The sequence below is a fragment of the Pygocentrus nattereri genome, chromosome 7 (assembly GCF_015220715.1).
Source record: "Pygocentrus nattereri isolate fPygNat1 chromosome 7, fPygNat1.pri, whole genome shotgun sequence".
In the NCBI taxonomy this organism is placed as follows: domain Eukaryota; kingdom Metazoa; phylum Chordata; class Actinopteri; order Characiformes; family Serrasalmidae; genus Pygocentrus; species Pygocentrus nattereri.
Genome location: NC_051217.1, coordinates 11,624,571 through 11,641,689, shown reverse-complemented (window position 1 = coordinate 11,641,689; position 17,119 = coordinate 11,624,571). Strand labels below are relative to the sequence as shown.

General features: G+C 39.0%; 1 protein-coding gene across 4 annotated transcripts in view; it reads left to right on the top strand.

Annotated features, from left to right (window-relative positions):
* Positions 1-17,119, top strand: part of glg1b (golgi glycoprotein 1b) — a 46,185-nt gene that overhangs the window by 6,943 nt on the left and 22,123 nt on the right. For all 4 annotated transcript variants that reach the window (XM_037540127.1, XM_017712980.2, XM_017712816.2 and 1 more), the window contains exons 2-7: positions 5,806-5,835; positions 8,587-8,673; positions 9,789-10,004; positions 10,840-11,043; positions 11,807-11,878; positions 12,114-12,300. In XM_037540127.1, the coding sequence (XP_037396024.1) occupies positions 5,806-5,835; positions 8,587-8,673; positions 9,789-10,004; positions 10,840-11,043; positions 11,807-11,878; positions 12,114-12,300 (796 nt within the window). The remainder of the gene's footprint in view (positions 1-5,805; positions 5,836-8,586; positions 8,674-9,788; positions 10,005-10,839; positions 11,044-11,806; positions 11,879-12,113; positions 12,301-17,119) is intronic.

Below are 17,119 nucleotides of genomic sequence, written 5' to 3'. Positions count from 1 at the left end.
TTGCACACAACATTCATGGTCAAGCCTCAAGCCAGAAAAAGTGGATGTTCTGGCCTGAACTTTAGTTTAGACAGTAATAGCAATTTAAATCGCAGCCACAATATAACTCTTAAACATTGTCAATTGGGTATTTTGCCCAAATTGTTCAGCCCTAGTATTGTAATTAAGGTTGAGTGATATGAACACTTTCATGATATACATCAATTTTTTTTTCTATAAGGTTTGGTAAGAGCGGATTAAAAAAAAAAAAAAGTTTAAGAATGCTTTCAGAAACTATGAATGTAATGATTTGCATTCACCTTTTTAACTTAAATACAATTAAACATAACTTTGTAATGAAACATACAATTTGCTCAAGAAAGCATATTATGGCAGTGTGATGTAGATTTTTGGGTCATATTGCCCAGTCCTACTAAACTCTACAGTTACATCTGGGATCAAAAAGGGTTGGGTGTTTGTTTTTTTTTCTTTTTCAAAGGTTGTAGTTTGTGATCAGTTGACAAATTTTGCATGTCAGAATAGTGATTATTAATGGTTGTTATTTAGAATGCTTGTCAGAATGCTACAATTTCTCTATTTTCATATACAGAAACCATGTCTATATGAGAGGAAAAGTGATTTGACAGAACATGAAGGGTATGCTGTGATGGGTCATCATGTAGACATGCTGAAGCCTAAGAAGTCACAGCAGTCACCCTTGTATTTAAGGATGCATGGTTTTATGACGCCATTACACGTCCACTCAGCGCTAAGATCTGCTGGGGATTCAGTGTCAAGTAGTCGGCTGAGGGATTGTTTGACATCAATGCAGAGAAAGATCATACAGGTCTAATACTAATGTATAACATCATTTACAGCTCAAGCTAGAATGCAGATCCACGCTGACTCTAGGTATTAATCAGTGTGGAAAAAGTGCTAGATCATGCTATAAGCCAGGGAGTGCAGACCAGTGATTGTTTACTCCTCCTCTGTTCCTTTCCTGCTGTGTCAGAGAGGAAATGAGAACATCTAGGAAGGGTGTGTGTGTGTGTGTGTGTGTGTGTGTGTGTGTGTGTGTGTGTGTGTGTGGTAAAAGTTCAAAGTGGCATGAAAAAAAGAATCTGTTGTTTTTGCCAGGCAGGTTGTCCTGTAATGTGTAGTCAGCTTCTGATCTGGATTCATGCTAATGCTAATGCTGAGCAATTTGTCTATAAATTGTCTTTAAAGCATTATTGTGATGTATTGTGAACCTTTGGCAGTTTTGGTATAGAAGGCTGCTGTATGTAAATAAGCCCTCAAATGAATCGGAGCATGTTGACTAATTACAGTTCCATTCATGCGATTAGGGCTTAAAAATGAATCATTTTTATATTCAAATTTGAAGGGATGCAATTTTCATATCTTAAGAGCTGCATTTTAAGTTGGCAAATTTAATACCATGGAGCTTGTGAGCTGTAGATGAGGTAGACCAACTAGAATTTAGAATTCAGAAACATTTGTCACTCTGTTTGCACACTGTGAAATTTAACCCATCCGTGCAGTGAAACACCCACATACATGCACACTAGTGAACACATGCACTAAGGGGCAGCGAGCACACTTGCGTGGATCAGTGGGCAGCCCTATCCACGGCACCCAGCGAGCAATTGGGGGTTAGGTGCCTTGCTCAAGGGCACTGTCAGCTGAGGGGATCGATCTGGCAACCTTAGTCACAGGGCTGGTTCCCTAACCTCCAGCCCACGACTGCCCCCAATTAGAAGCAACTAAACACTCATGTGCTGTATACATGGTAACACAACTACAACTTTTTGGTGTACTGCCAATTGGGGAGAAATAATCACAGCTGGATATTTTTCCAACTCATTCAGTCTTGCTTGCCACTTCATCAAAAGTAAATTATTTTAACTGGGTTAAAATAACGCAGGCCTTCACATATCTTCACTGTATCACATTGATTCATCAGTGCATGTTGCAATCACCAGATGCAGCAATCTAATGACACAGTTAGAGTTTTGTCCATATTGCACAGCTTTAGCATATCCCAAGCCTCCCATGGAGGGTTTTCCTGTAGGTTTGTGCTGGCATTACCAGAAACGCAAACCGGCTGCTCGAGTTGCAGCTGCACACTGGAGCAGATGGCAGTGTTTCAGAGAAATTTAGTGAGTGGAGTAATTGTTCTTCTCATGAGAAATTACTTGTCATCTTTCAGAGAAGTGGATGAGTAGTATAAGGTGCACCCCACTGCTTTTAGTTTTTTGTGTGATGATAATCAACTTGTCTCAATATATAATTTAATCTAGAAGGAACAAAAACACGTTGAAAGGAAAGTGTGGTTGCTACTGGATTTCTTTGAAGCAGCATCTGTGCAGCGTTTTTGAGTGCCTCAGCATCCCTGGAGGAGGATGTACTCATACTGACCATATAGCATAGTAAATCTTTCCACAAATGAACAACATTATTTATTTATTTGGGCAACTTGTATTAGCATTTTTGTAACCTGAAGCTCACAATATGGGCTAAATGAATACATGAAGCATACTAACACATTTCTATTAGCACTACTAGTTTCTTTTCATCGACGTCACAAAGAAAACACCATTTAATTTGCTCTTTAATGGGCCAAATTTAGCATTTAAAAATTTTAATATGCCTGTCGCATTCAGGACATTTTAGTTGAGGACTGTCACATAAATAATTGCAGTTCATTGAGTACATATTAGAGACCTAGATGGACCATAGTGGGTGGGTTTTGGGGTGGGGGCTTGGTTGACTTGCACATCTGTGAAGGCAAACATATGCTGCCATCCAGAGTCTTTTTCAGGGAAGGCCTCATTTATTTCAGCAAGACAATGCAAAGCCATATTCACGCATTACAACAGCATGGCTCTGTAGTGAAAAAAATCTGGCTGCTAAACTGGCCTGTCTGCAGTCCAGACTGGTCACCACTGAAAACATTTGCCATATTATGAAACAAGAAATACAAAAAAGAGACCCTGAACTGTTTAGCAGCTGAAAACCTGTATTAAGCAAAAATCACTTTTAAAACTACAGCAATTGTTCTGCTCAGTTCCTAAACACTTAGTGTTGTTACAGAAAGAGGTGATGCAGCACAGTGGTAAACATGCCCCCAGCTTTTTTGAAACATGTTGCTGGCATCAAATTCAAAATGGGTGTTTTGTATGGACAAATTTTATGTTTTACAAAAAAAAAATCAAATGTTTATTTTAACATTTTAATGTTGTCTTTGTACCATTTCCAGTTAATAAGAATTTAAAATATTTGCATGTCATTGTGCAAAATGTAAATGAAAACAAAGTTTCCACTTCTTTTTTTTTTTTTTTTTTTTTCCTTTTTTTTGGAAAAGTTGTTGTGTGCTTTGTATAGAGGCCTAGGGTCAATTTATCTAGTTCGATTGTAATGGTGGTGAATGTTATTTTTGCTTTCTCTCTTGGTGGTGCTATTTCAGGCAGTGGCCCTGGCTAAAGATCTGCATTTGTGTTTGCAGCTGTCTGTAGTTAAGCCTCGGGGAACGTCAGTATAAAGGATAAGATGACATCTCTGTAGGGGTTTGTGTGGCTGCTATATTTACTTCCTGGTGTTTGATTTCCATTCAAACTATTGATTGCCACATGTCTCGCTGAACCTTCTCTTTGGAGATAATTCTGCTTCTGTTAGCAGGGCTGCATGTATTCATGCTGTTTACCTTAGGGATGGATGGATGGATAAATGAAGGAGGGGTTGGACAAGTGAGCAGAGGAATACAGTAAATATTTGTATTCTGCAGGTTTGATTCTGTATTATTTCATATGTTTTTGTTTTAATTTTTTTGAGTGATATAGACAGAGTTCAAGCTATATACTATATATATTATTTTTAATAATAATGATTGTACCCTGTCCTCAGGAGTGCATGAATAGATGTCCAGTTATAGTAGTTATACTGTTGAATTTTGGAGCTAGAGCTGACACTGTGGCTTGTTCAGTCAAAGTTACCATCTTTCTCTGGTTGAATGGCAGGAAATAAACATTCCTTGGGAAAACAGTTCTATTACTAAACCTCCAAGATATTTGATTAAACTTAAGACATTGTACACATTAAACTTAAAACCTTGGCGACTGTGGCATCGTGCAATCAACAAATAAAAATCACTTTGTCTACAAATCCTCAAATGACTCATCTAATTAAAGTGCAGTGACACAAATGTGTTTGAATCTGAGGTGTGCCATTTGTGTGCATCTCACTTTGAAGAAAAGGCAGCAGGTCACAGCCAGGCATCTGCTTGGTCACATTGTTGAGTTGGCTGCTGAGTGTTCCTCAGGGCACGCTATAGTACTTAAAAGTGCAGTGTGTTTGAAAGACAATTCAGGAGAATTAATTGAAACTGCCTTCTCAACTTCAAACATTTGTTTTACAGCAGATTTTGGTATGTGAACCTGGATGGTTGATTTGGGTGTAGTCACTCAGATCATATGGCATCAAGATATTGGCAGCATGTCTTAGTCTATTTAGGGTTAGGGATGGTTGTGTTGTGTCTCCGTTGCTGGCATGACCTGCTCTTTCACTCTGCAGAGTGTCTGTAACTTTTACTCCTATGCTGTTAAAAGCCAATAGCGGTTCTGTCTTTCAGATATTGGCTTTATAATTAACTCATAAAATTCTCTAGCTATCTGTATTACACGTCTGTGTAAATAGTTTCTCCAGTCACATTTAACAGTTCTACAAAATCCAGCAAAAAATCTAATTGAAAAGTGCAAAAATGAAGAAATTTCAGTTTTATTCATTTCCTGAAGAATTGTAAAGAATTGTGGAATTGTCACAGTGAAGTCTGAGATCTACACTATTATAGATGAATAGAACATAGCTGGGCCTGAATGCTTAATCATATTTATATCGAAATTGAAATTTGAAAGCGCACATTTAATTTTGTGTTGTGCTGAAAGCTGGATTTTTAATTGAATCTTAACTTGTTATTAACAGGTTTAACATGGGGAAAATGTAACTTAATAATGCAAAGCTTGTGACCTGGCAGTCTGGCACACTACATTCAACCCTCAAGCTCCCTGAAAATGTATGTGCTAGTCTTCTTGACGAAGGAAAAAAAGACCTAGAGCTGAATTTTAAAAAAATAATTGCCTTTTATTTTGCAATTAAATATTTTCTGTAATTCATTCAGCCCCATAATTGCTAGAAAGGTTGAAGTTTATTCCTGACTGGTTTTGGTCGGTCCGTCCATCCGTTTTTAAAGCATTTGCAGATTCATATAATTGTTTGTAATGTTTTCTCTCTGATGCATGCTCCTGTGTCCCAACAGTAAACGATTCCCTTTTTAAATAATATTTCAGTAGGTTATAATCCTCTTCAGAATTCTGTGCTGTGTTAGCATTGTGGCTTTAATTAAGTTTGGTGTGTAGTATGTCAATGTCCTGAGGACCAGAAGTTTGAAAGTTTTTCATATCAGGTTTTGTGGAAACATGCGCTTAAATAGGCACTCGGATCATACAAGACAATTTTGATTATAGGTTGGATCTAACTTGAAACACTCCCTACTGACCTTGATCCTAAACAAATCTTAGTTTAAAATGTTGTCCAAAAAGTTAGTTAATTTCTTGGATGAAATTTTATTCCAGTATTATCTGTATAAAGATAATTTGGGTTTCCTGGCTGTGCTTGTGTACTGTGGAGTTTGAATCTTTTGCAGATTCCTGTCTGTTTTGCTCTTGCCTCTGTCTGTCTTAAGACAGATGTGATCTTTGTGTGTTGTGTGGGTTTTTTTTTGTCTTTTGTTTTTTTTTTTTTTTTAATTCTTCCTCTTTTCTTCTCTTCCAGGAAATTGACATTTCCACAGACTGCAACCATGTAAGTGCTCAAACACTATAAAATGTTCTCCAATTATTAAGATATCTAAGTAAACTGAGCTTTTACAAGAGAATTTAACATTATAAAACTATTAATTTCAGACTTATTGTTTCTTTTGATGTTCACATTTAGAGAAAAAAAACTGGTCCATGTAGTGAGTGCTTTGTTTAGGGCTCATAACTGTGATCACACAAACTTGTGTAATTTTGTGGGAAATGTTTAGCACATTTAATTCAGACATATTTAATTGAGGCATCTGGCGTTTAACATCTGGTGTTAAATTTTGTCAGTTTTCCAAAGCATGAAAAGTTCCTGAATAATGAGAGCAAGTATAAATCATGTCAGTAGTGGTTCACTCCCAGATCTCTTTTGTTATGGTCTGTTAAAGCTTACAGAAGTCATTTTGGTTTTTGTGGTTTGTTAGAGAATGTTTATTGGGTGTGTCTCTGGGCTGGGCCGAGTGTGGTACATTATATTGTTTTTTGTCCTTATCACATGTAGTTCAGGCTTTCCACGGGTTACAGGAAATTATTTTCTGGTTATATTTTAAATTACAATCAAATAATCAAGGGTATATACTTTATTGTACTCAATGTGCATGTACTTGAACAGTACAGGTGCCCAAAATATTTGCAGCAATGGCCAGGTCCTGGTTGTAAATTGGAATAGAAGAAGATTAAGAGAACAGAATCTAGATTTACTAAGTGCTTTTGGAGCATCTCCACTGGCCATTGTTTAATCCATTAATATCCATTTTAAATTTTTTATTTGATCCTTATGTTATTCAAGCTCACCTAAGCACAAATCAGCATACGTGTCTTTCAAATCAGTGAAACCATAATTGAGATTTTGTTGCGTTTTATTATATTAATTCCAGATTACTGACCTAATAATAAATTAGAAAAAAATCCCATCTGATTGTGAATGTGACACATTGAACCAGAAAAAAATTGTATGGCATTTTTACTTATCACTCTACATTCAGTTGTTAGATGTGAATGGGTTCAATGCATGAAGATGAACCAAGGCTCAAATTCAAATCTCCTTCCCTGACAGTTTTATGCGCTGTTGTTCTATCCATCATCCAATCAAACAATACTTTAGCTTTGCTATTTTTTGATTTTAGAAGGTTAACTTGGCCTACAAAGTTTGCAGTTTCTCACCTTAATTCTATTTCAGTTGTTGTCATACCTCTAGGCTATAGACTCAACTGGTGCCCTTGCTGTTTCTACAAGGATGGCAGAGGCTAATATCATGCTATGAGCCTGAGCTGTGATAACAGTAATAGTCTGCTGTTATGATGTTACTGAATGCGCTTTAAATTAGGGCCACCCAAAATGTGTCCTGAAAGTTGTATTTTAATATAATAATACACTGTAATGTTATAAAATACATTTATAATTGCTCTTCACCCCCCCCCTAGGACAAAAGGTTTGGGCACAGCTTCTTTAAATATGTAATTTAAAGGGAGTTGCATCTAGATCATTTTTAGTTTAATGAGACAATGTTGAAATTGGTCAGCATTTCTCTGATTCCATTTTAAGGTGAGGGTTGTCTTTTTCAGCCACAGCTAAATCTGTGTTTACCAGTGATAACACTGTCCCTGGGTAAAGGCATTAGCAAAAGATAGCTCCTATATCTATGTCCAAGCTATATCCTACAGAGTGATTCAGCTGATCGGTGCTGTTGTACCATATTCAGCCCAGAACACACCCAATAAACGTTCTCTAACAAACCATAATGGATTTTTGTGCCATAACTGTGTGCGGTCATTGGCTGCTCTTTAGAATGTCCTGCCCTGCTTCTCACTGGTTCACCTGGCTTATCATTGTGTGGTGGGTTTTTTTGTTTTGTTTTGTTTTTTTTTTTTTTTTAAACGTTCATAATGGTTGGAGAATGTTGGTGGAGAGGGTGCAGAATTTTCTCACTTTTGCAAAAGAAAAGTTTGATAGTGTGTGTGCAAGGGTTTTTTTTTCTTTTTTTTTCTTTTTTTTTTTTTTTCCCTTCCCTCTTTCTCACTCCCTATTCTGTACAGTCCATAGAAGCTGCAAACATTGGCCCTCTTGGGCTCACTGTTTTTATCACACAAACATCTGCACATTTGCATATATCCATCTACTCAGACTACAGCACTACAGCAGTGTTTCAGAGCGGATTCTTTTTGAATGATGCACAATACACTGCGGCCAGTCAGACCAGAGCTCATTTACATATCAGTCTTGTAGGCATAATAACAAAACCAGCCTGTTTAATTCTAATAATAAAGAGAATAGGTATAAAGAGATGTTGAACAATACTCCTTTTAAATTTCATTTGGCTTGGACTGTTTTGGTGCAAAAAATATACCAACATTGTAAGTGCATCTCAAGGAACACATGAAATAAATGACGAAACATAGATTGAGAATGAATAATTATATCACACAGAGTGGCAACATTTTTATTTTTATTTTTTTTACATTCCAACACTAATTGGGGGGGGGCGTTTACTTTTGAACACTAGCATTTAGACATTTGGGTTGTTGGAGATTCGCCTGTTGGCATTGTCGGAGGTCAGACAATGAGCTGTGCTCTCAGCTGGCTCTGTCTCACTAAGCAAACCCTTCACACCCACTTCACACATTTGTCCTGGCAGCAGTCAAACATTATCAAGTCTGATTCTGTTAGGTTTGCTTTGGAAACACCTGAATATTGGTGGTGTTTTTCTAACCCTCATCGGTTTTAATTTAACTTATGTTTCTCTTTCCTGCAGTTGCTGTGGAACTATAAATTGAACTTGACTACTGATCCAAAGTTTGAGTCTGTGGCAATTGAAGTGTGTAAAAGCACCATATCAGAGGTCAGTTCAAGCCATAATGAAGAAGCATGACCTTGTTTTCCTCTTATCTGCATTATAATCCTCTGGCCTCATTAAGAATGTTTGTTACATATGTGTTTGCGAAAAGCTTTTCGTGTGCGTCCACATGTTCAAAGCTCACATGCTTGAGACTCAGCATCACAACAAACATTGTGTGCTTATGAGTTTGAATATGTTTTTTTTGATTTAGTTTTCTCTTTTCTACATGTTTATAATAATCTGTGGAACTTATTCTAATAATGGTTTCAAAGATGAGTGACAGTAGGGGTGGCAATATGGCAAAAATACTTTGGTATCAAACTTGGATACAGTCAAATCTGATAGTAAAATGAGCAGACATCTGGTAGGAGTGTGTGTAAATTTGGGTTTAACGACATGAAGAACAATGCTTGATTTTGTGGCTCAGCCACTGGCTCCCATTTTATTGTCTCCCTTCCAAAGCATCTACATAAACTAGGGCCTGCTTCAAGTATGATTTGTAAAAGAGGGGCTGGTAGGCTTGATTTCATGCACAGATGCCGATTTAATCATTTGCACTTAATTCCCTGTTTGTTTCAATGTCGTACAAAGGTTTCACAAATCAGACGCAAAGTAGTTAAGTTGTCAGTGTAGATGGTCAAATATTCACTTTTTTTTTAATGCAGCATTTGATGAATAAGGACGAAAATCATAGTACTTTAAGGCATTGTTGACGTAAAATATGCATCACAAGGTTTCCTTTTTTGAGGTTTAAGATGGGACAGAAGCACAAGCAAAGCCACATTTAAAAACACCATCAAAAACTGAGTACAGTCAACATTTCACATAATGGACCGCAGTAAATTTAGTTAAAGAGGTCTGATTATGGTGCATTAAAATTTACTGTGGCATAATTTATTACAATACAATAAAATATTGCCATGTTGCCAGTGACATTCAAGGGATCTAATTTAGTATAAATTTTATGGGACAAGCTAGAAGAACCCAAGTGATGGCTAGATTAAGCTTTTAATTAGAGATTTTTTTTTTTTTTTTTTTTTTTTTTTTTCTTTTCAAGTTTATTAGTTTTAACAGCAATTACAGTCTGTGGTTCCACGCATCAATCTTTTTCTAACCAGCTTAAAGAATGTAGTGAAGAGGAGAGAGGTAAAGGCTATCTGGTGTCCTGCTTGGTGGATCACCGTGGCAACATCACAGAGTACCAGTGCCATCAATACATCACAAAGATGACCAGTATTGTCTTCAGTGACTACAGACTCATATGTGGGTTCATGGACAAGTGCAAAGAGGACATCAATATTCTGCACTGTGGAAGCATCACTACTGGAGACAAAGTGAGTGCACATAGCACCATTATTTCTTAAATTTAAAAAAGTAATTAAAAATGGGGCAGCTATGTTTATTTGTCATGTTTTCATCAACTACAGATATGACCTGTATTTTTTGTTTTTATTTTATTTTTTTTTTTGTGCAGTGGATTTATATGTGGATTTATATCGTTTGTAGTTATTTTCCTTCTTTCCTTGATGTTTGTAAATCTCTTTAGATTTTAGGGTGGGGGGGTGTGTGTGTGTGTGTGTTGTGTGTGGTGTGTGTTTTTTTTTTTTTTTTTTTTTTTTTTTTTTTTTTTTTCTTTTCTTTTCTTTTCAGTGTCTGAATAGTCAAGTGAGTCCTTGCAGTATAACACCGCCTGCTCACTTTAAAGGAGTAGCCTGCTTTTAGTTATGGAGTGTGAATCTTTTGTCCAGCACAGGGAACAGGACAGAACTGAACAAGTTACATGTTGAGTACGGCGCATCAAAGTATTCTTCCAAGTAAAACATCTGTGAAATAAATATTGAAAATCACATCTTTCGAGTGCTTGCAGACATTTTAAGGTTGTTTAGTAGTCAAAGATCTACTAGACTAAGATGCATCATTCTGTTGTCTGAAAATTTAATATGAAATGAGATCAGAGGGTGGTTGCTTGAAAGTGCTTTAGATATTAGGTGCCAGAAGTGTTTGAGTGGGTGTGAAATCCCTTGATGATTTTCATCCATGCAAGCTTTTTATGGAATGTTATTGAGGTTACTGCATCTTGTCTTTACTTTAGCTCTTTTTGTTTTCTTCCAATATTAACATCTCTGCTTTACTTTACTATTTGTCTGTTCTTCGCGTCTCTTCTCTCAGGACCTGCACTCTCAAGGTGAAGTCATTGCATGTCTGGAAAAGGCCTTGGTCAGGGAGGCAGAGCAGCAGGATCAGGCTCATCAGATCAAAGATACCTGCAAGAAGGCCATCATGCGAGTGGCTGAGCTCTCCTCTGACGACTTCCACCTGGACCGCTACCTCTACTTTTCCTGCCGCAATGACAGAGAGCGCTTCTGTGAAAATGTAAATTTCTTTTTTTCTGCCACTAAATTAGAAGCTAAAGACTGTAAACCAGATAACTGATAATATTGGCTAATGTAGTTTAATATGATGATAAAAATCAAATACTCTGTGTTTTACTGACTAATATGATTGTCATCAACTGTAAATTGTCATAGCTGTCAGTCCTCAACATGCATTAAAGCTGAAACAAAGTCTTTAAAAAAATGTCAGTATGGTAGCAATATGAGTGGAGCTTTCCATCATTCTTGGCTGGATTCTTTTTTTTTTTTTTTTTTTTTTTTCCCCTTCCTGTGTGATCCGCATGCTAGATGCTAGGATGGATACGTTTTAGAATAACTAACAGTGATGGAGTTTTGTGTTCAGATTTACCAGTTTAGTCCAGACCACTAATAAAAGTGAACAGATTGACTGTAACAATGATCTTGAGAAATGAATGGTTTTCATATCAAAAGTGCTATTTAAATTTAAAGCTAGCCTTAAATCGGTCTGCTACTACTCTGAATCCGTCCTGCCCTTCAATGCCTCCAATACTGCTAATGTTGTCCTCGTTTCACTTCGTGTTGTTCATTCCCTCTGGTGATAGTCACTGATGGCCAAGAAAAGATGATTGGCAGCTGCGCCTTCTCCTGGGCCTTAAATCAGCATGTCATAGTGACAGGATTAGCTGATGCAGTTCCAGTGTCCGGGTCTGGAAAATTCCCCTTGTTGTTTTATGACCTGTTGGTGGAAGTGCACATATACCATGCACATTTCTTTCTTGCAGACCCAAGCTGGAGAAGGCAGGGTCTACAAATGTCTCTTCAACCACAAATTTGAGGAAGCAATGTCTGAAAAGGTGTGCTTCTCTTCGCTTTTTGTTACGATTATGTGAATTGTGTGACATGACTGCTTTACATTTCCTTCACTGCAATTCACAATAGAGAAACATTTATGCGAATTTAAAATAGTTTGAGACAGAAGAGTTGCTTAACTGCTGCATGCGTAGCCTGTGAAAAAACCCACAGGAATGTATGTGGCATTTTGTGGTGTGAGTGTGTGTCTGGAGTCTAAATAAGCATTTCTGTCCACAGTGTAGAGACGCCCTGACCACAAGGCAGAAGCTGATTGCTCAGGACTATAAGGTCAGTTACTCACTGGCCAAAGCCTGCAAGGCTGACCTCCGTAAATACCGCTGTAACCTGGACACCAACCTGCCCCGAGCCAGAGAAGCTAGACTTTCATACCTGCTCCTCTGCCTCGAGTCTGCAGTGCATAGAGGTCAGTACATTTGTGTGTTGCTGCAACTATTTGAATCATGCATAAATCAGTCCCATACACACTATAATTCCAAAAGCATTGCCACACACATAAAATTGAGTGAGATCCCATTCATAATCCATAGGATTTAACATGATGTCGGCCCACCCTTTGCTGCTATAACAGCTTCAACTCTTCAAGAAGAGTTTCCACAAGGTTTAGGAACGTTTATGGGAATTTTTGACCATTCTTCCAGAATGGCACATTTGTGAGGTCAGACACTGATGTTGGACCAGAAGGCCTGGCTCCCAGTCTCCGCTCTAAGGTGTTTAATGGGTTTGAGGTCAGGACTCTGTGCAGACCAGCCAAGTTCTTCCACACCAAACTCACTCATCCATGTCTTTATGGACCTTGCTTTGTGCACTGGTATGCAGTCATGTTGGAACAGAACCTCCACACCATAATCTCCCCTCCACCAAACTTTACACTTGGCACAGTGCAGTCAGACAAGTACCCTTGTCCTGGCAACCACCAAACCCAGGATTGCTAGACGGAGAAGCATGGTTAGTCACTCCAGAGAACACATCTCCACTGCTCTAGAGTCCAGTGGCGGCTTTTTACACCACTGCATTCGAAGCTTTGCCTTGCGCTTGGTGATGTAAGGCGTCTGTATGCACTGTTCTTGAACTAATCTGAAGGCCACATGAAGTTTGGAGGTCTGTAGCGATCGACTCTGCAGAAAGTTGACAACCACTATGCACTTCAGCATCTCTGTCATTTTATGTGGCCTACCACTTCGTGGCTGAGTTGCTGTCATTCCCAATCACTTTGTCTTTGTTAAAATACCTCTGACAGTTGACTGGAATATTTAGTAGTGAGGAAATGTATAAGTTTTTACTTTTTTTTAATAATGTGTAAATAAAATACAGCATCTCACAAAAGTGAGTACACCCTGCACACTTCTGCAAATATTTTACAGCAGTATAGATTTACTGTCCTCTGAAAATAACACACAGCCATTAATGTTTAATTAGCTGGCAACACAAGTGAGTAAACCTCACAGTCATGTCCAAGTTGTGTCGTTGTCCCTCCCTGGTGTCATGTGACCCGTTCCAGGTGTGAACGGGGAGCAGGGCTGTTAAATTTGTTGTTTTGGGTACAACTTGCTCATACTGACCACTGGATGTTCAACATGGCACCTCATGGCAAAGAACTCTTTGAGGATGTGAGAAATAGAATTGTTGCTCTCCACAAAGGTGGCCTAGGCTATAAGAAGATTGCCAACGCCCTGAAACTGAGCTGTAACACTGTGGCCGAGGTCCTACAGCAGTGTTCCAGGACAGGTTCCACTCGGGGCAGGCCTCTCGAGGGTCAACCAAAGAAGTTGAGTGTAAATGTTCAGCATCATATCCAGAGGTTGGCTTCAAAAAAATAGACGCATGAGTGCTGCCAGCATTGCTGCAGAGGTTGAAGTGGGAGATCAGACTGTCAGTGCTCAGACCACACGCCACACAAACTGTCTGTGTGGCCATCGTTCCAGAAGAAAGCCTCTTCTGAAGCTGAAAGTAAAGCCTGCAAACAGTTTGCTGAAGAGAAGCAGTCCAAGAACATTGATTACTGGAACCATGTTCCGTGGTCTGATGAGACCAAGATGAACTCGTTTGGCTTAGGTGGTGTCCAGCATGTCTGGTGACGCCCTCGTGAGGAATACCAAGACAACTGTCTCTTGCCTACAGTCAAGCATGGTGGTGGTAGCATCATGGTCTGGAGCTGCCAGCGCTGGGTAGCTGTGGTTTATTGAGGGAAACATGATGTCCAACATGTACCGACATTCTGAAGCAGAGCATGATCCCCTCCCTTCCGAAACTGCGCCGCATGGCAGTTTTCCAACACAATGACCCCAAACACACCTCTAAGAAGACAACTGCCCTCCTGAAGGTAAAAATGATAGATTGGCCAAGTATGTCTCCAGACCTAAACCTAGTTTAGCAACTGTGGGGCATTCTCAAGCAGAAGAAGCAGGAGAGTGAGGTGTCTAACATCCACCAGCTCCATGATGTCAGCATGAGTGGAAGAGGATTCTAGTAGCAACCTGTGTAGCTCTGGTGAATGCCCAAGAGGGTTAAGGCAGTGCTAGATAATAATGGTGGTCACACACCGTATTGACACTTTTAGCACAATTTGGACATGTTCACTGTGTGTGCGTGTGGGCTGGAGGTTGGGGAACCGGCCCTGTGACCAGAAAGTCACTAGTTCTAGCCCTAGAGCCAACATGACTGGGGTGTCCCAGGCTCCGGGGAAGTGTGCTCACTGCCACCTAGTGTGATGTTTCTCTTCATGAATGGGTTAAATGCGGATGTGAAATTTCCCTGTTGTGGGACTAATGAGGGTCACTTAAAGTTAATCATCTGATGTATTGGGTGGTGGTGGTGGTGGTGGTGGTGGTTGTTGTTGTTGTTGTTGTTGTCAACACACACAGTGGGGCAAAAAAGTATTTAGTCAGCCACTGATTGTGCAACTTCTTTTACTTAGAAAGATGAGATTTTCATCAGAGGTACACTTCAACTATGAGAGACAAAATGAGAAAAAAAAAATCACATTGTAGGTTTTTTAAAGAATTTATTGTGGTGGAAAATAAGTATTTGGTCAATAACAAAAGTTCAACTCAATACTTTGTAACAACCTTTGTTGGCAATGACAGAGGTCAAACGTTTCTTGACCAAGGTTTGCACACACTCTAGCTGGTATTTTGGCCCCTTCCTCCATGCAGATCTCCTCTAGAGCAGTGATGTTTTGGGGCTGTCGCTGGGCAACACAGACTTTCAACTCCCTCCACAAATTTTCTATGGGGTTGAGGTCTGGAGACTGGCTAGGCCACTACAGGACGTTGAAATGCTTTTTACGGAGCCACTCCTTCGTTGCCCGAGCGGTGTGTTTGGGATCATTGTCATGCTGGAAGACCCAGCCAATTTCCATCTTCAATGCTCTCACTGATAGGAGGTTTTGGCTTAAAATCTCACGATACATGGCCCTGTTCTTTCTTCCCTTAACACGGATCAGTCATGTTGTCACCTTTGCAGAAAAACAGCCCCAAAACAAGATGTTTCCACCCCCATGCTTCACAGTAGGTATGGTGTTCTTGGGATGCAACTCTGCATTCTTCTTCCTCCAAACACGACGAGTTGAGTTTTTACTAAAAAGTTCTATTTTGACTTCATCTGACCACATGATATTCTCCCAATCCTCTTCTGGATCATCCATATGCTCTCTGGCACACTTCAGATGGCCCTGGACATGTACTGGCTTAAGCAGGGGGACACGCCTGGCACTGCAGGATTTGAGTCCCTATCAGTGTAGTGTCTTACTGATGGTAGCCTTTGTTACTTTTGTTCCAGCTCTTTGCAGGTCATTCATCAGGACCCTGCGTGTAGTTCTGGGATTTTAGCTCACCGTTCTCCTGATCATTTTGACCCCACAGGATGAGATCTTGCATGGGGCCCCAGATCGAGGGAGATTATCAATGTTCTTGTATGTCTTCCGTTTTCTTACAATTGCTCCCATAGTTGATTTATTCACACCAACATGCTTGCCTATTGTAAATTCACTCTTCCCAGCCTGGTGCAGGTCTACAATTTTCTTCCTGGTGTCCTTCGACAGCTCTTTGGTCTTGGCCATGGTTGAGTTTGGAGTCTGACTGTTTGAGGCTGTGGACAGGTGTCTTTTATACAGATAACGAGGTCGAACAGGTGCCATTAATACAGGTAACGACTGGAGGACAGAAGAGCTTCTTAAAGAAGTTACAGGTCTGTGAGAGCCAGAAGTCTTGCTTGTTTGTGGGTGACCAAATACTTATTTTCCACCATAATTTACAAATAAATTCTTTAAAAATGATTACTGGAAAAAAAAATGATTTCCTGGATTTTTTTTCCTCATTTTGTCTCTAATAGTTGAAGTGTACCTATGATGAAAATTAGACCTTCCTCATCTTTCTAAGTAGGAGAACTTGCACAATCAGTGGCTTTTTGTGTGTGTGTGTGTGTGTGTGTGTGTGTGTGTGTGTGTATTTATATTTATATTTGCATTTTGGCAAAAGTCAAAGACCCAGTAGCGAACTTCAAGCACTTACATTTGTGGTTAGATGACAGGAACAACTTTTTCTGCCATCTGATGGTAGTTTTGGTGACTTGGTGAACCCAAATGCTGCTTTTTTTTTTTTTTTTTTTTTTTTTTTTTTTTTTTCTGGGGATTTATTTATTTGCTTGCCTCTCTTCCCATTGTCCTCTCTGTGTGTGGGGGCAAAATAAACATGGGTCCAGGCAAGTTTGTCACAGTTCAAGTTGATTTGAAACTTTTTAATCATTGCCCTGAATGTAGATATGGGTATTTTTAGGTGAGTAGCTAATTTTTAATAGCCATTCCCATGAAGGACAACACATTTTTCCCCTTATGTGTTCTCTTGTCTTTCCCATGTTGAAAAATGACTTGACTTACAAATGTAAAATATGAATGGAAAACAATGCTTCAGTTATAATTTGTTTCTAAAAATGTTTAGGGGTGCCAATATAAAAATACCATTTTTCTTCTTGGTTGTATCTGTTCGTGTTAAGCACAATTTATCATATAATTTCAAATACAGCATTCTTGTTTTTCCTATAATCTTCTGTAATATCAGGCATCACCTCCCTATCCCACCACTCCTACCGCACCAACCTGTCATTGAGCAAAAATGGTCAGTTAGATCAGAGACCCTCCCTGGTGATGTTATACTTGGAAACACCTCATATAAAGGAAGAAAAATGTATTATGATCCCCAATTCATGTTGCCTTTTGAAGCTTTTAT